The 21,158-nt window shown below is 47.2% G+C and overlaps 1 protein-coding gene across 2 annotated transcripts; it reads right to left on the reverse strand.

The window, feature by feature from the left end:
* Positions 1-2,484: 2,484 nt before the first annotated feature.
* Positions 2,485-21,128, reverse strand: MGAT1 (alpha-1,3-mannosyl-glycoprotein 2-beta-N-acetylglucosaminyltransferase). 2 transcript variants are annotated; one of them, XM_086411089.1, is made up of 3 exons: positions 21,025-21,128; positions 19,684-20,105; positions 2,485-5,017 (listed from the first exon to the last, which is right to left on the reverse strand). In XM_086411089.1, the coding sequence occupies exon 3, from the start codon at positions 4,891-4,893 to the stop codon at positions 3,550-3,552; it is 1,344 nt and encodes a 447-aa protein (XP_086267215.1). In that variant the 5' UTR covers positions 4,894-5,017; positions 19,684-20,105; positions 21,025-21,128; the 3' UTR covers positions 2,485-3,549. The 2 variants fall into 2 exon arrangements, with proteins under 2 accessions (XP_086267215.1, XP_086267214.1); XM_086411088.1 differs by lacking the exons at positions 19,684-20,105; positions 21,025-21,128 and adding an exon at positions 14,710-14,835.
* Positions 21,129-21,158: the final 30 nt, after the last annotated feature.

Here is a 21,158-nt window from a genome sequence, read left to right on the forward strand (position 1 = left end):
CCTGACCTGCCTCTTGAGAAATCTATATGCAGGTCAGGAGGCAACAGTTAGAACTGGACATGGAACAACAGACTGGTTCCAAATAAGAAAAGGATTACGTCAAGGCTGTATATTGTCACCCTGCTTATTTAACTTCTATGCAGAGTACATCATGAGAAACACTGGGCTGGAAGAAGCACAAGCTGGAATCAAGATTGCTGGGAGAAATATCAGTAACCTCAGATATGCAGATGACACCACCCTTATGGCAGAAAGTGAAGAGGAACTCAAAAGCCTCTTAATGAAAGTGAAAGAGGAATTAAAAAGCCTATTGATGAAGGTGAAAGAGGGGGGTGAAAAAGTTGGCTTAAAGCTCAACATTCAGAAAACGAAGATCATGGCATCTGGTCCCATCACTTAATGGGAAATAGATGGGGAAACAGTGGAAACAGTGTCAGATTTATTTTTGGGGGCTCCAAAATCACTGCAGATGGTGACGGCAGCCATGAAATTAAAAGACGCTTACTCCTTGGAAGGAAAGTTATGACCAACCTAGACAGCATATTAAAAAGCAGAGATGTTACTTTGCCAACAAAGGTCCATCTACTCAAGGCTATGGTTTTTCCAGTGGTCATGTATGGATGTGAGAGTTGTACTGTGAAGAAAGCTGAGTGCCGAAGAATTGATGCTTTTGAACTGTGGTGTTGGGGAAGACTCTTGAGAATCCCTTGGACTGCCAGGAGATACAACCAGTTCATCCTAAAGGAGATCTGTCCTGGGTGTTCATTGGAAGGACTGATGCTGAAGCTAAAACTCCAATACTTGGCCACCTAATGCGAAGAGTTGACTAATGAAAGACCCTGATGCCGGGGAGGGGGCGGGGGCGGGTACTGGGAGGCAGGAGGAGAAGGGGACGACAGAGGACGAGATGGTTGGATGGTTCACAGACTTAATGGACATGAGTTTGGGTAAACTCTGGGAGTTGGTGATGGACAGGGAGGCCTGGCGTGTTGCAACTCATGGGGTCACAAAGAGTTGGACACGACTGAGCGACTGAACTGAACTGAACTGAACTGAAGGTCTGTCGTTACTTAAAGGAGAAAACATCTTTTAATTTCACTAAACATGGGTTCCATCCACAACTAGGTGTGTGGCCTTGGCCAAAGGAACGTCTCTGTGCCATTTCCCCACCTGTAAAATCAGAGCATTAATTACCACCCATGATCTTTTTGAGGATTAAATGAGTTAGTTTTAATTGTGGAACACTAAAAATAATGCACTTGGTAAGGAAGTGTTAATTTAGTGCCAAGACCAAAGTACACCTTGCCTTGTTGTGTCAGGTGAGATAGACAGCCTTGCAAATCATGGACAACAACCATGTCCCTAACCTAGAACAACATTAAATAATCCATCTAAGAGGATGTTGGAAGACAAAACTAGCTCTGCAAGAATCTAAAAGGTTAAAATGAATGTCTGAACACTGGTTCCCTTCAGTTCAGTTCAGTTCAGTCTCTCAGTTGTGTCCAACTCTTTGCAACTCCATGGACTGCAGCACGCCAGGCTTCCCTGTCCATCACCAACTCCTGGAGTTGACTCAAACTCATGTCCATTGAGTTGGTGATGCTATCCAACCATCTCATCCTCTCTCGTCCCCTTCTCCTGCCCTCAATCTTTCCCAGCATCAGGGTCTTTTCAAATGAGTCAGCTCTTTGCGTCAGATGGCCAAGTATTGGAGTTTCAGCTTCAACATCCCTTAGCACAGAGGAAATTCCTGAGCCCAGTAGGGAGGCCAGAGTTGCTCCCTCAGTGACCTGGTTACACGGCTTCTCCACAGCTCATCCATCTGGTGTGACGCTTGAAGGTGGTTACTGTCAACAAAGTCACCTAGCCCAGGGTTTTCAAACCCACTAACGAAATCAAGTTGATAGGTCACAAGCAGTATCAGAAAAAAAAAAAAAAAAAAGCGGATAACAGAAACTCTCAGGAATCCTTTCAGGCAAAGTTTGCCATTTAAGTGTGGGTGTTCTGGGTGGCAGTGTAAAAGCCATTCTCACGCTTCATGTGCTACTGCCAGATTTGATCCAGCTGTCAGCTCTACATCTTGGAGCTCAGGGACAGTGCCGGAGGATGCCTAGGAAATGGTGCCTGGGCCAGCAGAGGGCGCGCACACAATGTACCCACTGCAGGAGACGAGGCCCACGTTCTCTCAGGCCTTGAGGGGCCATAGCCTACCTCTATAGAGATTAGCAGTAGGGGAGTTAAGCCTTAGGTCCTCTCCACCGCCAAGCCTGGCCTTTCGTGCCCAGGCCCCTCCTCAGCTCTCCTATGCCTTTTCCCCCCAACTCCATGCTCTTACCTTCCTGTCAGCTGCTTTTCCTCCTCCAAAGGATCTACTTCCTCTCTGTGCAGCCCCTTCCTTCAGTCCTCATTCTTTTCCTTTCTTCCTCCACCCTTCACCTCCCTTTTCCACTCCCACCTCCTTTTCCAGGACACATAAACACACAGTTTTTCAGACAAGTCAGCCTTTATTTTTGAAAATAATTCTGTAGCTTAAACTTTCCTCCATGAACTGAGGTCAGGCAAGAGACAAAAACACACACATTGCTCTCCAACCCATCTGCATCCTGATCTGTGTACCCGGGGATGTTTGGGAGAGAAGGGAGGGAGGTTGGGTCGAATGGTCTTGGCTGCTGTACCTCACACTGAGAGGGCCTCCAAAAGCCAGGCTAGCATGAACTGTCCTAGAGCAACAGGGAAAGGACTGGTTTTTGGAAAGGACTGGATGGAGAGGAGAGAGGGGCAGTCTGTTTCTTAGAGGAAGAATGAGGGAGGGGTGCCCCAGCATCCAAGTCTTTCTCCCCACCACAGTGGATGAGCTGGGGGGGAACATTCTGCTTTTCCCCTTCACCATTTCATCTTAGAATCATGAACTGCTGGGCTGCATAGAAAGAAGAGCTGAGAGGAGGTCAGAGATGAAAGAGAGGGGAAGAAGAGAAATACAGGCAGGAGGCAGTAAACCCTGACAACCTAACAGCTCTATCTGGACCCTGACGGTGATGAAACCCCTTTGGTTAGTCTCATTCCGGCACAGATACATCCCCTTCTCACATAATACAGCCCCCTACCCCTACTCCAATTGGGAGAAAGCGGAGATGGTCGGGGACAGGTACAGGAGGAGGGCTCATACTCTGGCTAGAAGAGCCAGGAGAAAAGAGGGAAAAGAGGCCCGATCAAGAGAACTAAAGTTGCCAACCTCTCCACCGATGTCCTAGGAGAAAACCTGGAATGTGGATGTGTGTGGCCATGATAAGCTCAAGTCCCTCCTACCACACAGTGGTTTCTTGTTTAATAACTCCCCCAACATATCCCAGAAAGAGTCCCCTGATTTGACCCCCTCACCTTATCATCTGTGCACCTGAATGCCACTCGGAAAAAGAAAAAAAAAAAAAAAAAAAAGATAAATGGACCCAAGAGAGAAACACAGAGAGGACGATGAAGCCCAGAGACTGCAGTCCCATCTTAGGCCATGAGATGGCAAGGAGGGGGCCCACGATGGACACGCAGGTGCTGCTAATTCCAGCTAGGATCATAACCATCCCAGGTCTGGGGTGGGGCCAGGTGGACACGGCGGCCCCGGTACAGGAAGCTGACGATGCCCCGGTAGCCGGCCCTGGGGACACCAGACTTGAGGTCATCCATGACTCCCAGGGCCTTGGCAAAGGCCTTGAAGCTGTCCCTGCTCGTGTACTGCACTCGCACCTCCTGCAGCTCGCTCCGCTCACTGGTCCTCACTTTCTCTACCTGCAGCAGGGGAGCACCATAGACACGTGCAAGGAAATCCCTGTCATAAGTCTCCTGTCGCAGGTACGACAGGTCCAGCTGGGTGAAGGGCACGAAGTGCTGGTTCAGCTTGATAAACTTGAGGTGCTGGTCAAAGAACTGCCCGTGGCTCACACCTTTGCGGCCAAAGGTCATTGTTCTGGAGATTTCGGGCCGCACGCAGGCCCGGCCCTGCCGCTGCTCTGGCCGGCGCATCCAGTCATCCCAAAAGGCCTTGGGCCACTTGGGCTCCAGCTCAGCCCAAAGCTCAGCCAACAGCAGCCAGCCCAGGCCAGGGAAAAAGTCTGTGCGGTAGAGCAGTTCGGGCTTGCTGGAGTCCACCATCTGCTCCTTGCCATTGTCGTTCCAGGCAGACACACACCAGAGGGAGGGGTCGGCTCTCAGCAGCGGGTAAGTGGCCTGAAAGTACTCGAAGAAGTCTGGAGCCACCTCCAGATCATCCTCTACCACCACGGCTGCTGGGAACTTGAACTCGTGAAAGACCTGGCCCAGTGCCCAGCGGTAGTGCCGAGCAATCTTGTAGTAGCCCTGGAACTTTCGGTGGTCGGGTGGCACTGCAATGGTGCTCAGGTCAGGCTGCCGGATGTGCATGACAGCACTGCCGTAGGAGGCGATAACCTGGGCTGTCTCCTCATGCCCGCAGTCCTGGCTGACAATGATGGGAAAGTGCTCAGCAGAAGGCCGGTAATTCAGCAGCTTGTCCAGGCAGCGCCGAACAGTGCTGCGGTCACAGGCGATGACCAGGATGGGGATTACAGCTGGTGGAGTGGTCACAGGCACTCGTGGCGGGACGGGCGGGGCCACGGTGGGTACCCTCCACCGCTGGCTCCACCTAGCATGGTGCTCCCTGATCTGCTGCAACAGGCCCCGCTGCCGCTCCAACTCCACCTCGGCGTCCTGGGCCAGGCGGATCACCTCGCGGGTGAGGCTGGCGGGGTCATCATCAAGAGCACTGTCTGAGGGTAGCCTGCCAGGCGCTGGGCGTGTCCAAAAGAAGAGGAGCAGCAGGGCGTTCCAGGCCACAAAGAGGATGGCACCCCACAGCACAAGCCCTGCAGACTGCTTCTTCAGCATCCTGGCCCCCGCAGGGGAGGCGGGAAGGGTAGGGCTCAAGGCTGCCCTCAGCTTGCCTGGCTCACACCCCCGCGGTTCTAGGGATGCTTCCTCTGGGCTCCAGGATTAGGAAGCAGCCATGCACCTGAGAAGAGGAGAAAAACAACCATCATCACAAGGCACGGGCCTGCTCTAGAGTAGAAGAAGGGGGTGGGGGGCAGAAACAGATGAAAAATTCAGGACAAGGAAGGCCAGGAGATTAACTCCAGACCTCTCTTAGAAAAGAGCTACCCATTCCCTAATTCGGAGGGTCAATCTGTATGGAAGAACAGGATTAGGATAGCATGCTCCCCGACTCCAAAATGGTTTATGAATCCTCTGAAAAGAAATGTGGGGTTTTTTTTACAGGGGGGAGTGGGGGAGCAGGATATGTAGAGAATGATATTGGTGGAAGACAGGAAGCAAAGGAACCCCACCCACCCCTTCTCTACCTGACAGACTTTGTTTACCATCTTCCATCCAGAGCTTAGGAGAGATGGGGGGTAAGACCATCTGCCTCCCGTTCCTCAAATCAAACTGCCCAAAGATTACTGACTTTAAAATTCTTAGTATCACACTTCAGGACTAAAGCCAGAACCTTACCTAATAAGGAAGCACCAGAGGCATTCCCATGAAGGTCAGGGACCAGATCTACATGACTGTTTAACATTCTGTTGGAGGGATCAGCCAATGCAATTCGACTGCAGAATACAATTACAGGCAGAAGTACAAATGTGCTGATGCTATGAGACTATGACTAGAAAACTCTAAGAGAAACAATGGTAAGTCCAACCCAAACAATCAAAAACTTGAGTCAGGTAGTGGTAGATAAAAATTAATGTGCAAATATCAGTAGCCTTCATATCCACAAACAATAACTCATTAAATAAACAATAAATGAGAAAACCTTATGTATAATAGCTATGAAATGATATGAAATGTATGCAATGATGATACACTATTCAGGAATAAACAAGAAATATGCAAAAACCTACCGGAACTTATAATTCCTGAAAAGACAAAAGACAACTTAAATATCCCTTGTTCTTGGTTAGGACACCTCAGCTTCATCAAAAATCTCAATAAAAATAGTTTTTGTACACTAGTCAAACATGCATTAGAGAAGGAAATGGCAACCCACTCCAGTGTGCTTGCCTGGAGAATCCCAGGGACGGGGGAGCCTGGTGGGCTGCGGTCTATGGGGTCGCACAGAGTCGGACACGACTGAAGCGACTTAGCAGCAGCAGTAGCAGTCAAACTGGCACTGAAGTTCAAACAGAACATCTAGGAAAATGATGAAAATGAACAAGCTGTGAAGAGGGACTAGCCCTACCAGATATACTACACATTACAAAGCCTCTATAATTAAAAGTGTGTTATGCTGATCAGATCAAAACAGTCAATCCTAAAGGAAACCAACCCTGAATAGTCACTGGTGCTAAAGCTGAAACTCCAATACTTTTTCCACCTGATGCAAAAAGCCAAGTCACTGGAAAAGATCCTGACGCTGGGAAAGACAGAAGTCAGGAGGAGAAGGGGATGACAGGATGAGACAGATGGTTGGATGGCATCACCAACTCAATGGACATGAGTTTGAGCAAGCTATGGGAGATGGTGAAGGACAGGGACGCCTAACGTGCTGCAGTCCATGGGGGTCGCAAAGAGTCAGACACAACTGAATGAATGAACAACAGCAATGTGGTGCTGATATGTAAACAAACAGATCATTCAAGGAATGGAAATTAAACAGATCATGCAAAGGAATAGAATTTCAACTACAGAAACAGACCCAAATACATGTAGATATCTAATATATGATAAAGAGGATTATTAGAATTACTGGGGCAAAAAAAAAAAAATGGTCTTATTAATTGTGTTATAACAACTACACAGGTATTTTCGAACAACAACAAGATCTGTATACAAGAATAAATTTCAAGTGGACTAGATATTTAAGTAGAAAACTAAAAACACACAAGTGCTAAAAGATTTATGTCAATTCCTCTATAGCTTAGCAGAGGGAAAGACTTTCTAAATATGCTTTAAAATACAGATGCAGTGATAAATAAAATACTTTTGCATGGCTAAAAATACCATGTGTGCTCAGTTGCTAAATTGTGTCTGACTCTTTTCAACCCCATGGACTGTAGCCCACCAGGCTCCTCTATCCATGGAATTTTCCAGGCAAGAATACTGGAGTGGGTTGCCATTTCCTTCTCCAAAAACACCATAAGCCAAGTCAAAAGAAGATTAACAAACTGGAAGAGAATATTTGAAACACACATCACAAATAAAAAGCCAATACCCTAACTGACAAAGAGCTTCTTAAAAACTGAAGGGAAAAAAAGCCAAAAATTCCCTGTCTAAAACACTAGCATAACTCACACAAAAAAGTACTAAAATGGCCCATAGATGTATGAAAAGGTGTTCAATTTCACTTATGATAAGAAAAATTCTAATTAAAACTATACTAAGGTAACATTTCTCACCCATCAGACTAGCAAAAATCAAAAATTTGTCTGATTCTCATAATAGAATCAGTTTAAGAATAGAAGTTCTAATTTTGATGATTTCTAATTTTCAGGTTTTTTTTTTTTAATGAATCATGTTTTTGGTGTTGTATTTAAGAAATCTTTGTTAAAGTCACAGAGATTTTTTTCCCCTATGTTTTCTTTTTTATGTTTTACAGTTTAAAGTTTTACATTTACATTTATGATTCATTTTGAATTAGTTTTCCTATATGGTGTGAGATAAGGAACTGAAGCCCTTTTAGAGTAGTTTGGCAGTTTGTCAAAATGCTAAACAGAGATACCATATGACCCAGTAAGTCCACTCCTACATATACACCCAAGAGAAATGAAAACAAATGTCTATACAAAAACCAATATAGAATGTTTGAGGGCACTTTGCCAAAAAGTGGAAACAACCCAAACACCCATCAGCATTGGAATACTGTGGCTTATCCACGGAATGGAATAATATTCAGCAAGTAAAATGAAACATAAAAAATAAATAAAATGAATGAAACAAACTACTGATACATACAACACATAGACAAATCTCAAGATAATGTTGCAACATATGAAGGAATACATACAGATCAGTGTCTGCCTGGCAGTGAGACCATCAGGGGAGTATTTCAAAGGGACACTAGGAAACTTTGTGGGGGTGATAGTTTCATGGGCTGAATACAGATGAACAAAGTTCTGAAAATGCACACTTTAGATACCTAAGGCTTACTGTATATCATTTATACCTCAATAAAACTTTTAAAAAAGATATTATCACATTAAATGACAAAATTGAATATAGACAGTAGATCAAAATATCAGTGTTGACTAGGTGATAACCACACTGTGGTTATATAAAAGAATATCCCAATTCTTATATAATACATGATGAAGTAATTAGGTATAGAGAGCCATGGTAGATGCAATTTCTCAAATGGTTCAGAACAAAAATATCAAGTATAAATATGAAGAGAAAATGGAGCAAAATGTTAATAGGTGGATCTGAGTAAAGGGAATATGAGAATCCTTACACCATTTTTATTCTTGCAACTTTTTTATATTTTGAAGTTATTTTCAAATACAATCAAACAGGGACATAGCCCACAGCTCTGACTAGCTTCGTCCAATATGGCCCCAGCTGGACACATCAGAAGAACTGGGGACAATCTATTTGTCCTGAACTCTTCAACCATTCCACAGTCTGCAATGACACGACCTGCTCTCTGCCAGGCTCTGGGAAGGGACTGGGACACACAGCCAACAAGAAAAAGGCATGGTTCTGCCAGGCCCCTCACTCTACCAGACCTCATTACTTAAAGGATCTACCACACCCTTCAATGCCAGGACAGCTGCCATTCTTGATCATGCAACTTTAACCCTGGCATTCCTGCCTCTGGTCTCAACACTTCACACCCAAAAGTTGCAGGTCTGCACCCTCTTGTGCTGGCTGCTCTGCCAGCTACCCTCTGCCTCACAGCCCAGTTCACTAAGCTAACCAAAATCTCAGGTCCCAGATTTCGTCTCTGTGCTCCTGGGCTCTCAAGCAGGCCGATCCAGTATCCAAGGATCAAAGGGCAGATCTTTAAGAGTCTCTACAGGGAATGGATCCTGTCCCTCCTCTGAGACCCCTCCAGCTCCTGCACCACCACCTCCTATCTTCCTTCCAGAAACCATCCACACTCCCTACTCCATAGCACCAGTCTTCTTAGAAGCCTCTGTTTTATTGTGTCATTAAATTTCCATTTTATCAGTGCTCATTCACCAATCAGGGTTTCCCAGAACAGAAACACACACAGATTCCCAGTTTTTCCTTCCTCTGCCTGACGATGTGGTCAATGTTGGAATCCCTAACCCTTGATGTCCTGCCTCCCAACTGACTGGGTAGGAAAAGACTTCAGGCAGAAGGATAGGGGAAAGAAAAGAGAAACTGAACTCCAGCAGCTCAAGTGTTGGCTTCAGGGCTGGAGGAGCAGGCCTATCTCAGACTTATCAATGAGCCACCTCAGGCCAAGAGGCTCTCAGAGTGGTGGCAAAACCCCAAGGGACCGTATGGTCTCCAACCTCACTCTTCTCCTGACATTAGAACTAGGCGGCCCACACCCACTACCCCAGGCCTAGAAGACCTCCCCACCACCCTTCTAAGCCAGGCAGATCAAACCAATCTTCTCAGTCCCTCTGCAGACTGTATCCTTAGCAAGTCTATAAACCTTGTAAATGGCTAGACAGCCCATAGCAAACAGCTGCCCCAGGCCACCAGGCCTCCAACTTAGCGCTCAGGCCTTTGTTCTCACTCCACAACCCTTTCCTTTAAATTCTCAAACAGAACTTGCTTCTCTTGCCATCCGGGTACTGGGACATAACTATTCCCAGGCCCACCCCTTTTCCACACAGACTCCCCCACAGTCCCAGTGCCATTTCCTACTACTTCTCCCCTTATTCTCCAGGGCATGATCTTCTACTTCGTCTAGAAGTTAGTGGTGTGTGAATGCACTCTCCAGCAGATGGCTGTGCCCATGGGATGAGACAGTCCAGCTTTTGACCAACAGAGCCCATGCACTCATCCAGGAAGCACTGCTGCTCTAAGTCCTACCGTTTGGAGGGTATGGCAGTAACAAGAGCAAGTCAAACATCCCAGGGCAATGCTTGGGCATCACCCTGAGTTTTTTCAAATTGCTGAGACTCAATTTTCTCGCCTCTAAGACGGAAATGGTAGTAGAATACCTCATTGGGTTGCTTTGAGGATTGGGTGAGATAATTCACATTAAGTGTTTAGAACAGTGCCTGGCATATGACAGGGTAAGTGCTAGCCCATCACTTGTCTGTCTCCTCTCTTGGTGCTTCTCTCTGCACCATTCTACTAGATTCCTTCCAGGGTCCAAACATCCAAGCCTGCCTCAGGGCCTTTGCATGTGCCTGTATGCTTGGTCTGTTCTTCCCTCTCTCCTTCACCTAGTGGGTTCTGACTCACATCTCACTGGACACCTTCCCAGATACCGTCGGCCCCTGTGAGGTCTACCTCCCCTTCACAACCATCAGCACCAGCACAAACCTGTGCTCAGAATCTGTCAAGTCCCCTCAGCTACATGCTACTTGAGGTAGACCAGCTCCCCCAGTGCTGCCAAGCTGCTATGCTAGGATCTTCAACATTCAGGAGATTTGCCTGTAACAAAAAAGTGACTTTCATGTGTATGTCACACACCTACAATCACTTAATTGTAATTCCCAAGTCCAAAAAGTGTTGAAAAACAGAAGTTTTCCACACTTGTTTGGCATAACCTCATTTGGAGAAATCTAATCTAATGTGAGGCTACTATAGCCTTTATATATCCCTTCATATATTTTGCTACAGAAATAAACATGCTGGACTATGGTATGCTGCTCCAGATCTTAGACTGTATCATAAATGTACCAGGTCATCTTTTTTAATCCAAAAATTTCTAAATTCTGAAACATATCCAGCCCCAAGAATTTCAGAATTATGAAAGTGGAAGAGAAAGTTATTCTTTCACTGCCATCATCCCATTTTCAAGATTTCAAACCCTTTAATCTGACTAGGTTTCTCAGCTGGACCACCTATCACTAACTTTGCTTCCCTTTAGCAACCTTCCCAATAGCAACAGAGCATCCTTCTTAAAGTACACACCTGGTCACAACACTCACCTGCCTTAAAAACTATACTGCCACTACCCACAGAATAAAATGCAAAATCATTATTATGACACACAGGGCCTTCACAACAAACTGACTCAAACATCCCTTTCAATCTCACCTCCAACCACTAACTCCATGAACTGCATACTCTGGCCTCGACAGGCTACTTACCTCCCCCAGTAAGTATGCTTTCTACACTGTTGTCTCTGCTCTGGCTGGTCCTGCATGCTGAAATCATCTAAAGCCCCATCAACAAGCACTATACCTCCTAAGAACCCAGTTTGGGTGATACTTCCTTAACATTCAGGCAGACTCAGGCTTTCCACACTATACTTCCACCATACTCTCTCCACACCTCCTGCCTTCCCTTTCCACACTGTAATAGAATCTGTGGCTGTACTTACCTGACTCTCACCTTACTCCTTAGAAGAAAAGGCTCTATGACCTCTAAACCTATTACAATGCTTGGCACATGTATGAAGTTCAAGTAGTTAGATGGAGGACATTATTAACTAAATTGGAGAGAAAGACCAAATTAGAAGCCTAACAGTGAAGGATTACATTTTTCAAAGTTGATTACAAAACATCCCATTCTACATGCTCTTCTTACAAAGTGACAATGACACGCCTCCCTCCAGAGCTTGGGGGTTGGGGGGGCCGGCGGGGATAGCAGGTGGGGTCAGTGTTCCCTCTCTCTGTGCTGTGACTACAGAGGAAGTGATGATTATGTGACTTCTTAAGACTAGTTTATGAAAGTCAACACAGTTCCTACTTGATGCTCCTGAGATGCCTATTGTTGGAACCCAGCCACCAAGGTAAGAGGAAGCCCAGCCACATGGACTAGATACCTTCCAAGTATTCTGGCTGACAACCACAGCTAAGGTCAGCTGACAGTCAGCCACAGATAGTAGACATGACAGGAAGCCTTCCAAATGATTCCAGCCCCAGCCACATCCAACTGCAACTACATGAAAGACCAGAAGCAAAATGACATAGCTGAGACGGGAATAAAATAATTCTGCTGTTTTAAGCCACTAGGTTTTAGGGTGATTTGTTATGTAGCAATGAGTATCTGAAATGATGAGTGAAGCAGAATCTAAGTAGCCTTGATACAAAGGGCAAGTGTTCCTTCTGCCGTCTGTCCACAAGAGTCCAAATTTTGAGGTCCTGCCCCTATACATACTCCTTTATTAGATATTTACTGATGAATAATAAAAAATACCGAATGGCTTAAAACAAGAGCAATCATTTATTCTCTCTTGGTTTTTACAAGTAAGGAATTTGGACGCTGGGGCACAAAGATGACCTGCCTCTGCACCATCAGGTCTGCAACTTCAGCTAGAAGACTCCTCTAAAGGCTTAGTTTCTCATGTGTCGGCAGAATGATGTTGGCATTGGCTGAGATGTCAGCTGGAGTCACCTCCATGTGGTCTCTCCACATGGCATAGACTTCCTCTGAGCATGAGGCTGAACTCCAAAAAGTGACTGTCTGAAGGAAGAGCGCAAGTCAAATAAAACTGCATCCTTTTCAGGATCCAACCTTGCATCACTTCTGACATATTCACTGGTCAGGGGCATCCTGAGTACCGCCTACATTCAAGGAAAAAGAAACACAGCCACCACAGCCAGGTGGCAGGAGGGCAGTGTCCTATGGTAACAACTGGAGAATGTGATGTTTAAGGTTGTGGCCATTTGGGAAAATACAATCGGACACACCTTCCTTTTCTAAAATAGAACAGTCCTTAACCTTGACCTGAATACCTGATGTTTTGTTATCAATGACATTTGCCTGCAAAGCACAAACTCAAACTTAAACTATGTTTTGCCAGAGTTTTCACTGCTTCTTCAGGGAAGTGACACAGCTGGTCCATACCACCAAGTACAAAGACCAAGTACACTGTGGTGGGAATGAGGAATGAGCCTTTTTAGTGAATAAGATCCTCAATCAAAAACCAGAAGGCTCTGGGCAGGTCCCACCAACTCCTGTAAGTCTCAGTTTTTTCTTCTGAAGAACTGCCTCGGAGCTGTAAGAACCCTTTCTAACACTCTGATTCCTATAGTATTCTCTAGCCAGTCCTCTCTCTATGGCAAAAAAATTAAAAAAGGTGTTTTTTTAAACAGCAAGAGAACACCAGATAGTCAAAAATGAGCAAAAATGGAGAAGTCTTAGTTTTTAGAAAGCATGGAAATGAATGTTGACAGAACTTCCCTTCTATCTCTGTCTTGCTTAGCATGTTAAAAAGCACCGCCTAAAAAAACCGAGAAAGTATAGACACGCCAAAAATAATGGAGACTCAATTGAATTACTTTTTGTTCATTATCAGGCCTCCTCTAATAATGTATCCTCCTGTATCTTGTACCAGGCTCCATAATTTCAAAAGGATGGAAGAACTGAAAGGGAGTCAGAGAAGATACACTAAATAATTCAAGGACTTAAGAGAATAAGACCTAGAGAGAAGGGATACAGGTTATTCATCCTGGAAAAGGCTAACGGGATATATGATGCTAGTGCAGGAAAAAAGCACAAAGCCTTGGGAAACCAAGTAACCCTGAGTAGTCACTTGGGCCTTCGTTCCTGCATTTGTACAGGGAGAGGCTTGATGTGGATCATCTCCAAGGTCTCTGGGTTCTAATGACAAAAAGAACAGTACTAACTTCCTCAATGTCCCAAACAGGAAAAGAGTTTAACCTGTCACATAGCCACTGAGGTTAAACTCACTACATTGCTTTCTAATCTGAGAGAAGGACAGGGTGGGGAATCCAAGAGAGCTCAATAGTCTCGGAATCGGAATCGAGGCAGACGTGGGGTGGGGCGGCGGGTGTAAGCATCTAAGAGAAGAGGCTACATGGTCTGAAAAGTATTATAAACGACAGAAGAGAAAGCTGGGCAATCTTAGCCAGTTGATGTTCGTAAAGCAGAGACTAATTAAATACATCACAGGGGCAAAGGTTAACCAAGGTAGAGCCTTTTACCCCGGGGCTCACTGTCCTGAGGAGACACTGACTAGCTGGCCCCAGCCCTTCTGCTCGGGAGTTTATAAGATGGGGGCCCTGTACGTCTCAGGGCCCCCTACTTCACACACATTAGCAAACAAGTAGGAGCAAATTTTCTTGACAATTTACTTATTCCCACATTGAGTCAATTCTTCCTCAGAGCTGTTGAGAAAGAACCCCTAATAACTTTTGGAAAGGACTCTGGGGTGGAGTCTGAGGAAAAGCCACCTCGGATTCCTCTCCCCAACCCTCTCCAGCAACACCAGCTCCTCCAAGCCCCGCACCCAAGTCGGCCGGAGGATGTTTCACAACCGCCCCCCTCCTCGCAGAGCCCGCCCTCTCTCCAACAGCTGGAGGCCCGGGATTCCGCAAACGGAACGCAAGAGTTCCACTTCCCGGCTCAGGAGCGGCGCGCGGCCGTGACCCCGGGTGGCCCGGGCCAATATCCTCTTGCTGGGGCTCTCAGGCACCGAGGCTGGCGGGGGACACAGAGGGACTGGAAAGCGGCAGCCTCTCAAGTCGGGACCCGAGTCCCGAAGCGCCCTCTCCCCTCCGGCGGGGCCTCCTTCAGTCAGACCTCGATCCCCTTCCGGGAACAAACCCCAGAACTGACGGATGCCGGCGTTCCCTGGCTCCCACTTACCAGGTCCTTCCAACTTCCCGGCCCTGAACTTGGCCCGCCCCGAAGCGTGGGGAGCGAGCCGGGTGCCCCGGCGCGTTCAAGGCGCTCGCGCGGCTGCCGGCGCCTTCCGCCCGGCCGGCCCTTCTCGCTGCGCGCCGGGCCGGATAGCCGGGCGGGCAACGTGGCCCTTCCCCGGGGAGGGCGGAGCGGGGCGGGGCGGGCCGAGGGGCGGAGCTGTCTGCCTCAACTCTTCCAGGGCCCCTTCTCCCCAGGTCGTCTCCAATGCCCGATCTCTCAGAACGACTCGAGGTCTGGACCACCCCAAGTTTTCCGGGGTCCCCAACTTCGGGAGATGTAGTGGAGATAACTGTTACTATTGGGCCCTTCGCTGCTCACAATCGCAACTCCACGGGTCAATACCCATCAAACCAATTACGCTTAATCCACTCCAGTCCAGACTTCTCGCGTCTCCCAGCCCAGACCCAGTCACACAGTGCAGAATCTCGTGGAGCTTAGGGGAACAGCCCTGCCAGGGGTAGGCCGAGCAGCTTACCTCAGCAGTGTGTTTACCAAACCCAAAGCCAAGAATCTGGGGGCCTGCTCCCCCAACCGCTGGCTTCCGGAAGGGAGGAGTCCAGGGCATCACAGAGGCTACAGCTTACAGGGAAGTGAGAACAAGAACCAGGGTGCCAAAAAGAAGCCAGGGAGGAAACACTTGCAGTCAAAATCGAGAAAGAGCAAGCTGGCTTCCCTCACCCACCCTTGCTTTTGTTTTTTCTTTCGGGGTAGATAATGCTGTTAGTTGGAAGTAAAAGAGTAGAAACAGACAGACCTTTCCCTAGGGGAGAACCATTAGACCCAAAGAGGAAATTAAGGCCTCAAGCAGGCTTTGGGGTTGACCTGTGAAAGGGGGTAGGGGGAACCCTGGAAAAGCGTAGATATCTGTATCTGACCCTAAGAAGTGAAGGAGGGACGCTAAGAACTACTGGTTACTCGTGCAGATAACTTTCCTGAGAAGGACTGGGTCCAGAGCCAGGGCTGCCATGTGATCAGGACACACTGTTCTGGCACCAGCACCTGCCCCCATCCACTTCCCTCCCCTGTGTTTCAGAGCACAGAGCAGTCTGGAACTTCCTGGTGTGTGGTTACTGACATCACTCACTAACTTGTTTCTAAGTGAAACTAGGAATTGTGTGGCGGTTTAAAGAAACAAAGGCAGGACATGACCTAAAATTCCCTGCATGGGGGTAAGGAGCTAAAACAAAATTGCAGTGGCCTTTACATGCACCTACAACCTACCCCACCCCCAGCCTCTCCTTTAACCCTAGCAGCTCTGCAGAATATACACTGTCGTCTCACTCTACAGATGTATATTCTGAGGCTCAAGCTAAGTCCCAATTTGCTGAAGGTCACAAGACCTAATGAGGGTCATGGCTAGGTTTTAGACCCAGGCAGTCCTACTTCCAAGATGGCACTCATTCCCTCTTCTCATGCAGCCTTGAGTGTTTGAGATAGCTGTGTGTCCAGCATGACAAGCACATAGTGGGGCAGCAGGGAAATCCTGCAGTTGGAGCCTGGTCCTAAAGGAGAAGAGTGAAAGAAGAGCTGACGCCTCAGTGATGCTGGACTCTGTGTGTGTCCAGGGTCTCCAGTTTAGTTGATTGTGTGGACTGTGGCAAGCGATGGGAGTCCACACTTATGGGCCAGTCAGCAGCGAATGTTTCTGTATCTCTGCCCTCTCTCTAAGCTTTTCCCCATGAGGGGTACATGGGATTATAATACTAATACTCCGTATCAAAGCAAGAGGGAAAACCATAGTTTCCTAAAATTGGGAAAAGTTGGGAAACACTGTGGATCCAAGATAAGCTAAGATCACTATCCCAGGACAAAGGCCAGAGTAGAATGCTGAAAGGTGAGGAAACCAATTATCCCAGAATATGTCAGATTCCCATCTCTACCAATCCTCCTTCTCTATCTAAGGCTGTTCAGTGGGAAAGAGGAAAGATAACTGTGTACCAAAACTCATGCCCCATCACTATAACCCTCTGTTTAAATTTCAAGTCTTAGAGAAGATCTAAGAGTAGAAATTCCCTGACTGTCCCAAAACAAAGGACCTGGTTAGAGAGGCAGGATGAGCTGAATTCTTGGATGGAAGCAAAAGAAAACATTTGTTCTGAGAGGCAAGAAGCCAGGGTGATGAGTGCCAAATTGACCTGGGAAGAGGCCCTGGGCTCCTGATGGATGTTTCATGGAGAAGGGTTATAGGGTAAGAAGGGCAGAAACAAGGAGCCAAGTGCCTGAATTCTGGGGATGAAACTGGGATTGGATTCTGTGAAAATGGAAGAATAGGAAGTTCTGGTCCTAGCCACTACTCCCAAAAAAGGAGAGGACAGATAAGAAGGAAGTGAAAATTGTCCCAGGAAACTGCCCTCCCATAAACAATGCCCAAGATATCCTGAATTTTTGTATAATTTGCAAAGAATTCATGCTCTGAACATAAGACAGATCTTAGCTTGAAACCATAAGTAGAAATAAAAGCAAAGTTTTAAATCAACGATGTATCTATTTTTCCCCTTACTTCCTCCCAATATCTCTACTCCCCTCGACAACACAGAAACTCAGCTCACCAAAATCAAAGAAAAGAGAAAAGATTAACACAACAACCACTGAGCAATGTCTATTAAATGGAACTTTGGGTTAGTCACCGACGATTCCTTTTGGAAAAAAGAAGGGTATAAATAAATTCAGTTACAACATACACACAACATGTGGTTTATTGGTCCTGGCTAAGTGGCTGAACACCCAATGAGTGCTGTGCCCTGGCATCATGGTGCCCCTTTGAGAAGGCTAATGGCTGTGTCCAGAGGACTGTCTTGTCAAAGGGTCAGGCTGAGGGAAGGACTACTGCTTTTGCTGGAAACAATAGGGGAGAGGAATTCTGGCTCACTCTAAGAAGGAAGCATCTTACCAGGAGGCTGTCTGACAGGGCCCTTGAGTTCTCCTCCCTGGAGGTTTGCAGCAGAATCCTGACGGCCCTTGTCAGGTCAGATACTATAGAAGAAGCAAAGAACTGGGCAGGCGATCACAGCATCTGCCACTTCACACTTAGGCAAGCCCTGCCTGCTCAGGGCTTCTGTAGCTTCCCCTCACGCATCATACTGGGAGAATAATCCCTGCTCTGTTCTCCTCACAACAATGTGGTGACGAAAAACTGACACAACACAACAGCCTGGACACTTCACATAATGTAAGCACTGTACAAATACAGCACGACTCTGTGGTACTTCAAGTGCTTCGAAGCACTCACAGGCCTCCTAGGCAGGATGAGGGCCTGGGACCACATATCCCTGAGGGATCACTGTGATCCTAGTGTCTAAGCAAAGAATAGCACCAGGAATTTGCTGGGCAAAGCTAGGGGAGGTGACAGGAAATCCACCTAGTCTGCCTGCCCAGCCCTCAGGCCACTGGGGGCCTCACAGACTCCTGTGGAAAAGAAGGAAGGGAAAAAGAAAGAAACCAAGTCATAAATACACGATTTTCAGCTTGCAAATGCCCACTGAATATGAGGCCCAGGTGTTACACAGCAGTGAGAGGCAAAGAGATGCTAGAAGCAAGCTTCCTACCCCTTGCCCAGTCCACTGTATCCTATCAAAATTTCCATCACCTCTCCTTTCTGCTGTTGTTGTCACTCAGAAAAGCAGGCATCCTGGCATAGGTAAATTGTAATTCAAGGAAGGAACAGTAGGTAAGAAGGTAAGATGAACAGCTTCTGCTTTAAGTGGGAATAGAGCCTGTGAAAATATAGAAGGCTAAACAATGGCAGTCTGAAAAACACTGTCACTTCAAAGAGCAGGACAGAAGACCAGGATATGGCATAGAAAAGAAAGGCCCAGTGCTCATTCCAAGAAATGGAGCTCCATCTCCTAACAGACACTTGGTCCTTGAGACTTACACTTCTCTCCACCTCTCTTTGGTCTGCTACCCAGAAGCACACATGCCCAGCTGACCGGAGAGCTCGGAGAGCCAACAAGAATCCCTCAATCTGAGCTCTCTTTGAACCCATGCACCTTTGCCACCACTTCATGATAGCAGGTATTGGCTAGTAGCAACAGGATGAGACAAATTCAGGACAGACTCTTAATTAAGCACAAATAAGACTTTTGCCAGAACACTAATTCAATAAATGAACAGAACTCCTAATTCAGTTTTTCTCTATGCAACTAAACAAGCATATCAAACAATAACAATGTTACTCTGCTACATGTACATGGCCCTGGATACTCCTGAAAAATCAATCATTTCATTTGTTCCTTGGAAACAACCTGTGAGGGACTTGGAAAGTTAGTTATCCCCATTTTGCAAGTGAAGAGCTCATGGCATAGCTTAACTGACATTATCTAGGGGTGTTCACTAAGAAAGGCAGAGCTAGGACACAAATCCTGATTCCCAAACCTGTGTTCAGTTCCTCTGCTCTTACAGTGAGGTTTCACGGCCTACATTTCCTTAAAGGGGAAGGAGGAGAGGCAACTTAGGAGGTATTCCAGACCATCTGCTACCTGCCCCCACCCAAGGTAGCTCTATTTAGTTAGTTCTCCAAAACACAGCAGCCTGCCTCAGCCTGGATAATCCATTCCAGAGTTGTACTTAGCCCAAACTGACTTGGAATCCTATTACCCCAGTGTGGAAAAGGCCTTTACAAGTAATCTAATACAACCTCCCTTCAGAGGCCTAAAGTCTTTTTATGTTCTCCATGGTCTAACCTCACAACTGACATTGCTCACAACTGCTTTCAAGGTACTCTGTCTGGGTAAGGAGATACTGGGAACAAGCCTGCACTCTGAGAGGGAAGGAGAAGTGAAGTTTTCTGTGTACCCATCAGGGTAAGAGTTCTCATCAGGGCATTTTCTGAATGGCAGTGTCCCGGACTCGCCCTACTCAACACTATCTGCACAGGAGCAGCAAGACACCAAGTGGGAAATGAGACAGGAACCTTACCTTTCTTCTCTCAGCTGCTCCCCTGAAGATCATCAAACCCCCATCCAGTACTCCATTTCCAAAACTGAGAATCCCAGATCAGAAACACCGAAGTGCAGCTTCTCTCCTCTGGTCCAGGTCCAAAGTCCATGGCTAAGTGGACTCTGAATGGGAGGAGTCTGGGGGGGAAGGAGTATGTCCAGGTCCCTCCCCCCCCTGCAGGCTTCAGTGTCCCTCCCAGAGGTCTATTACATCCCTTCATTCAGCTGGTTTATTATGCCCAAAGTCTGGTGATAGGCAGATCCCAGGTACTATCCCATCTCCTGTTCAGGGAAGGAAAGTCATCCACTGTGAGGGCTGGAGAGTCCGTCTTCTGTTGAAGCTCATGAGAGGAAACAGGCCTTAGAACCGGCATGGCCCTTGAAGCTGATTTCTGTGTTAACCTGAAGAATATTTAATCATGACACTCTCTAATCTATTATATACTCAAAGGAATCCCTAATACTTCCTACCTAAATGAGATTATCATCAAAAACCCTTCCTTAAACACTCCACAAGGTTATTCAAAGTACCTACCTCACTCACAATTCCACCCCAAACAGTCACCTCAACAATATGTATACAAATATGACTCAAGGTAAAGGAAAGACAGCACCTAATCCCACCATAGAAAAGTAACCAAAACCACTGCTGTGTGGAGACTGTCTTCTAAGAAATACAGAAAAGAACATTCTCCTCCTGTTCTCGTTTGTGCCACACACTAATCGTCCTACATCTCCCAAGCTTCTTAGGGTGTGCAGTGTTTTAATCGGCCAACTCTCCCAGTCTGAATTAAATCCATACCAGACCTAGATGCTGGCACCTTCTACAAGCATTCTTTGACCCCTTCCCTTCACTGGCACCCCCCGCCCCTTCCAAAATTGTGCCAAAGATGTAATGCCCAATCTTCGTCAAACTCCTTCCTGAGGCGACTCCCGAGAGCACTTTCCTGAAATGCTAGAGGCCCGAATGCTACCACCAACAGCCCCAGTGATGTTCCAATTTTTTCAATCCAGTGGCCCACCCCGGCCGCCCCTTCCCTTCTAAGTTTATTCCTACACACACACACACACACACACACACACACACACACACACACACACGCACGCACGCGCCTTTCCTTCCTGTAGGGGCGTGGCGTCCACAAGAACGACCCCCCCCACCCCCCCAGCCAAGAATTTGACTCCTCCCACCCTTCTCCCTGGAACCCCTTGCTCTGTGTTCACTGGGAAAGAGGGTAACAACGCGACCCTCTCTAGACTCTGACCCCCACACCCCTCTGCGGCCCAGACGACCCTCGCCCTATCTGCGCTGGTTCTTTACCTGGGTCCCGCCCACCCAAACTCGGCAGGTATCCGCAGCCCGCCCCTGGTCGAACTCCAGGCCCCAGGCTGGGTCCCCACTACCGGCCCAGGCCCCACCCCCTCGACCCCCGGCGCCCGGCCCTCCCCTCGCAC

Source organism: Bos grunniens, chromosome 7 (genome assembly GCF_055505025.1).
Source record: "Bos grunniens cultivar Pamir isolate PY7600 chromosome 7, Bosgru_T2T1.0, whole genome shotgun sequence".
Classification (NCBI taxonomy): Eukaryota; Metazoa; Chordata; class Mammalia; order Artiodactyla; family Bovidae; genus Bos; species Bos grunniens.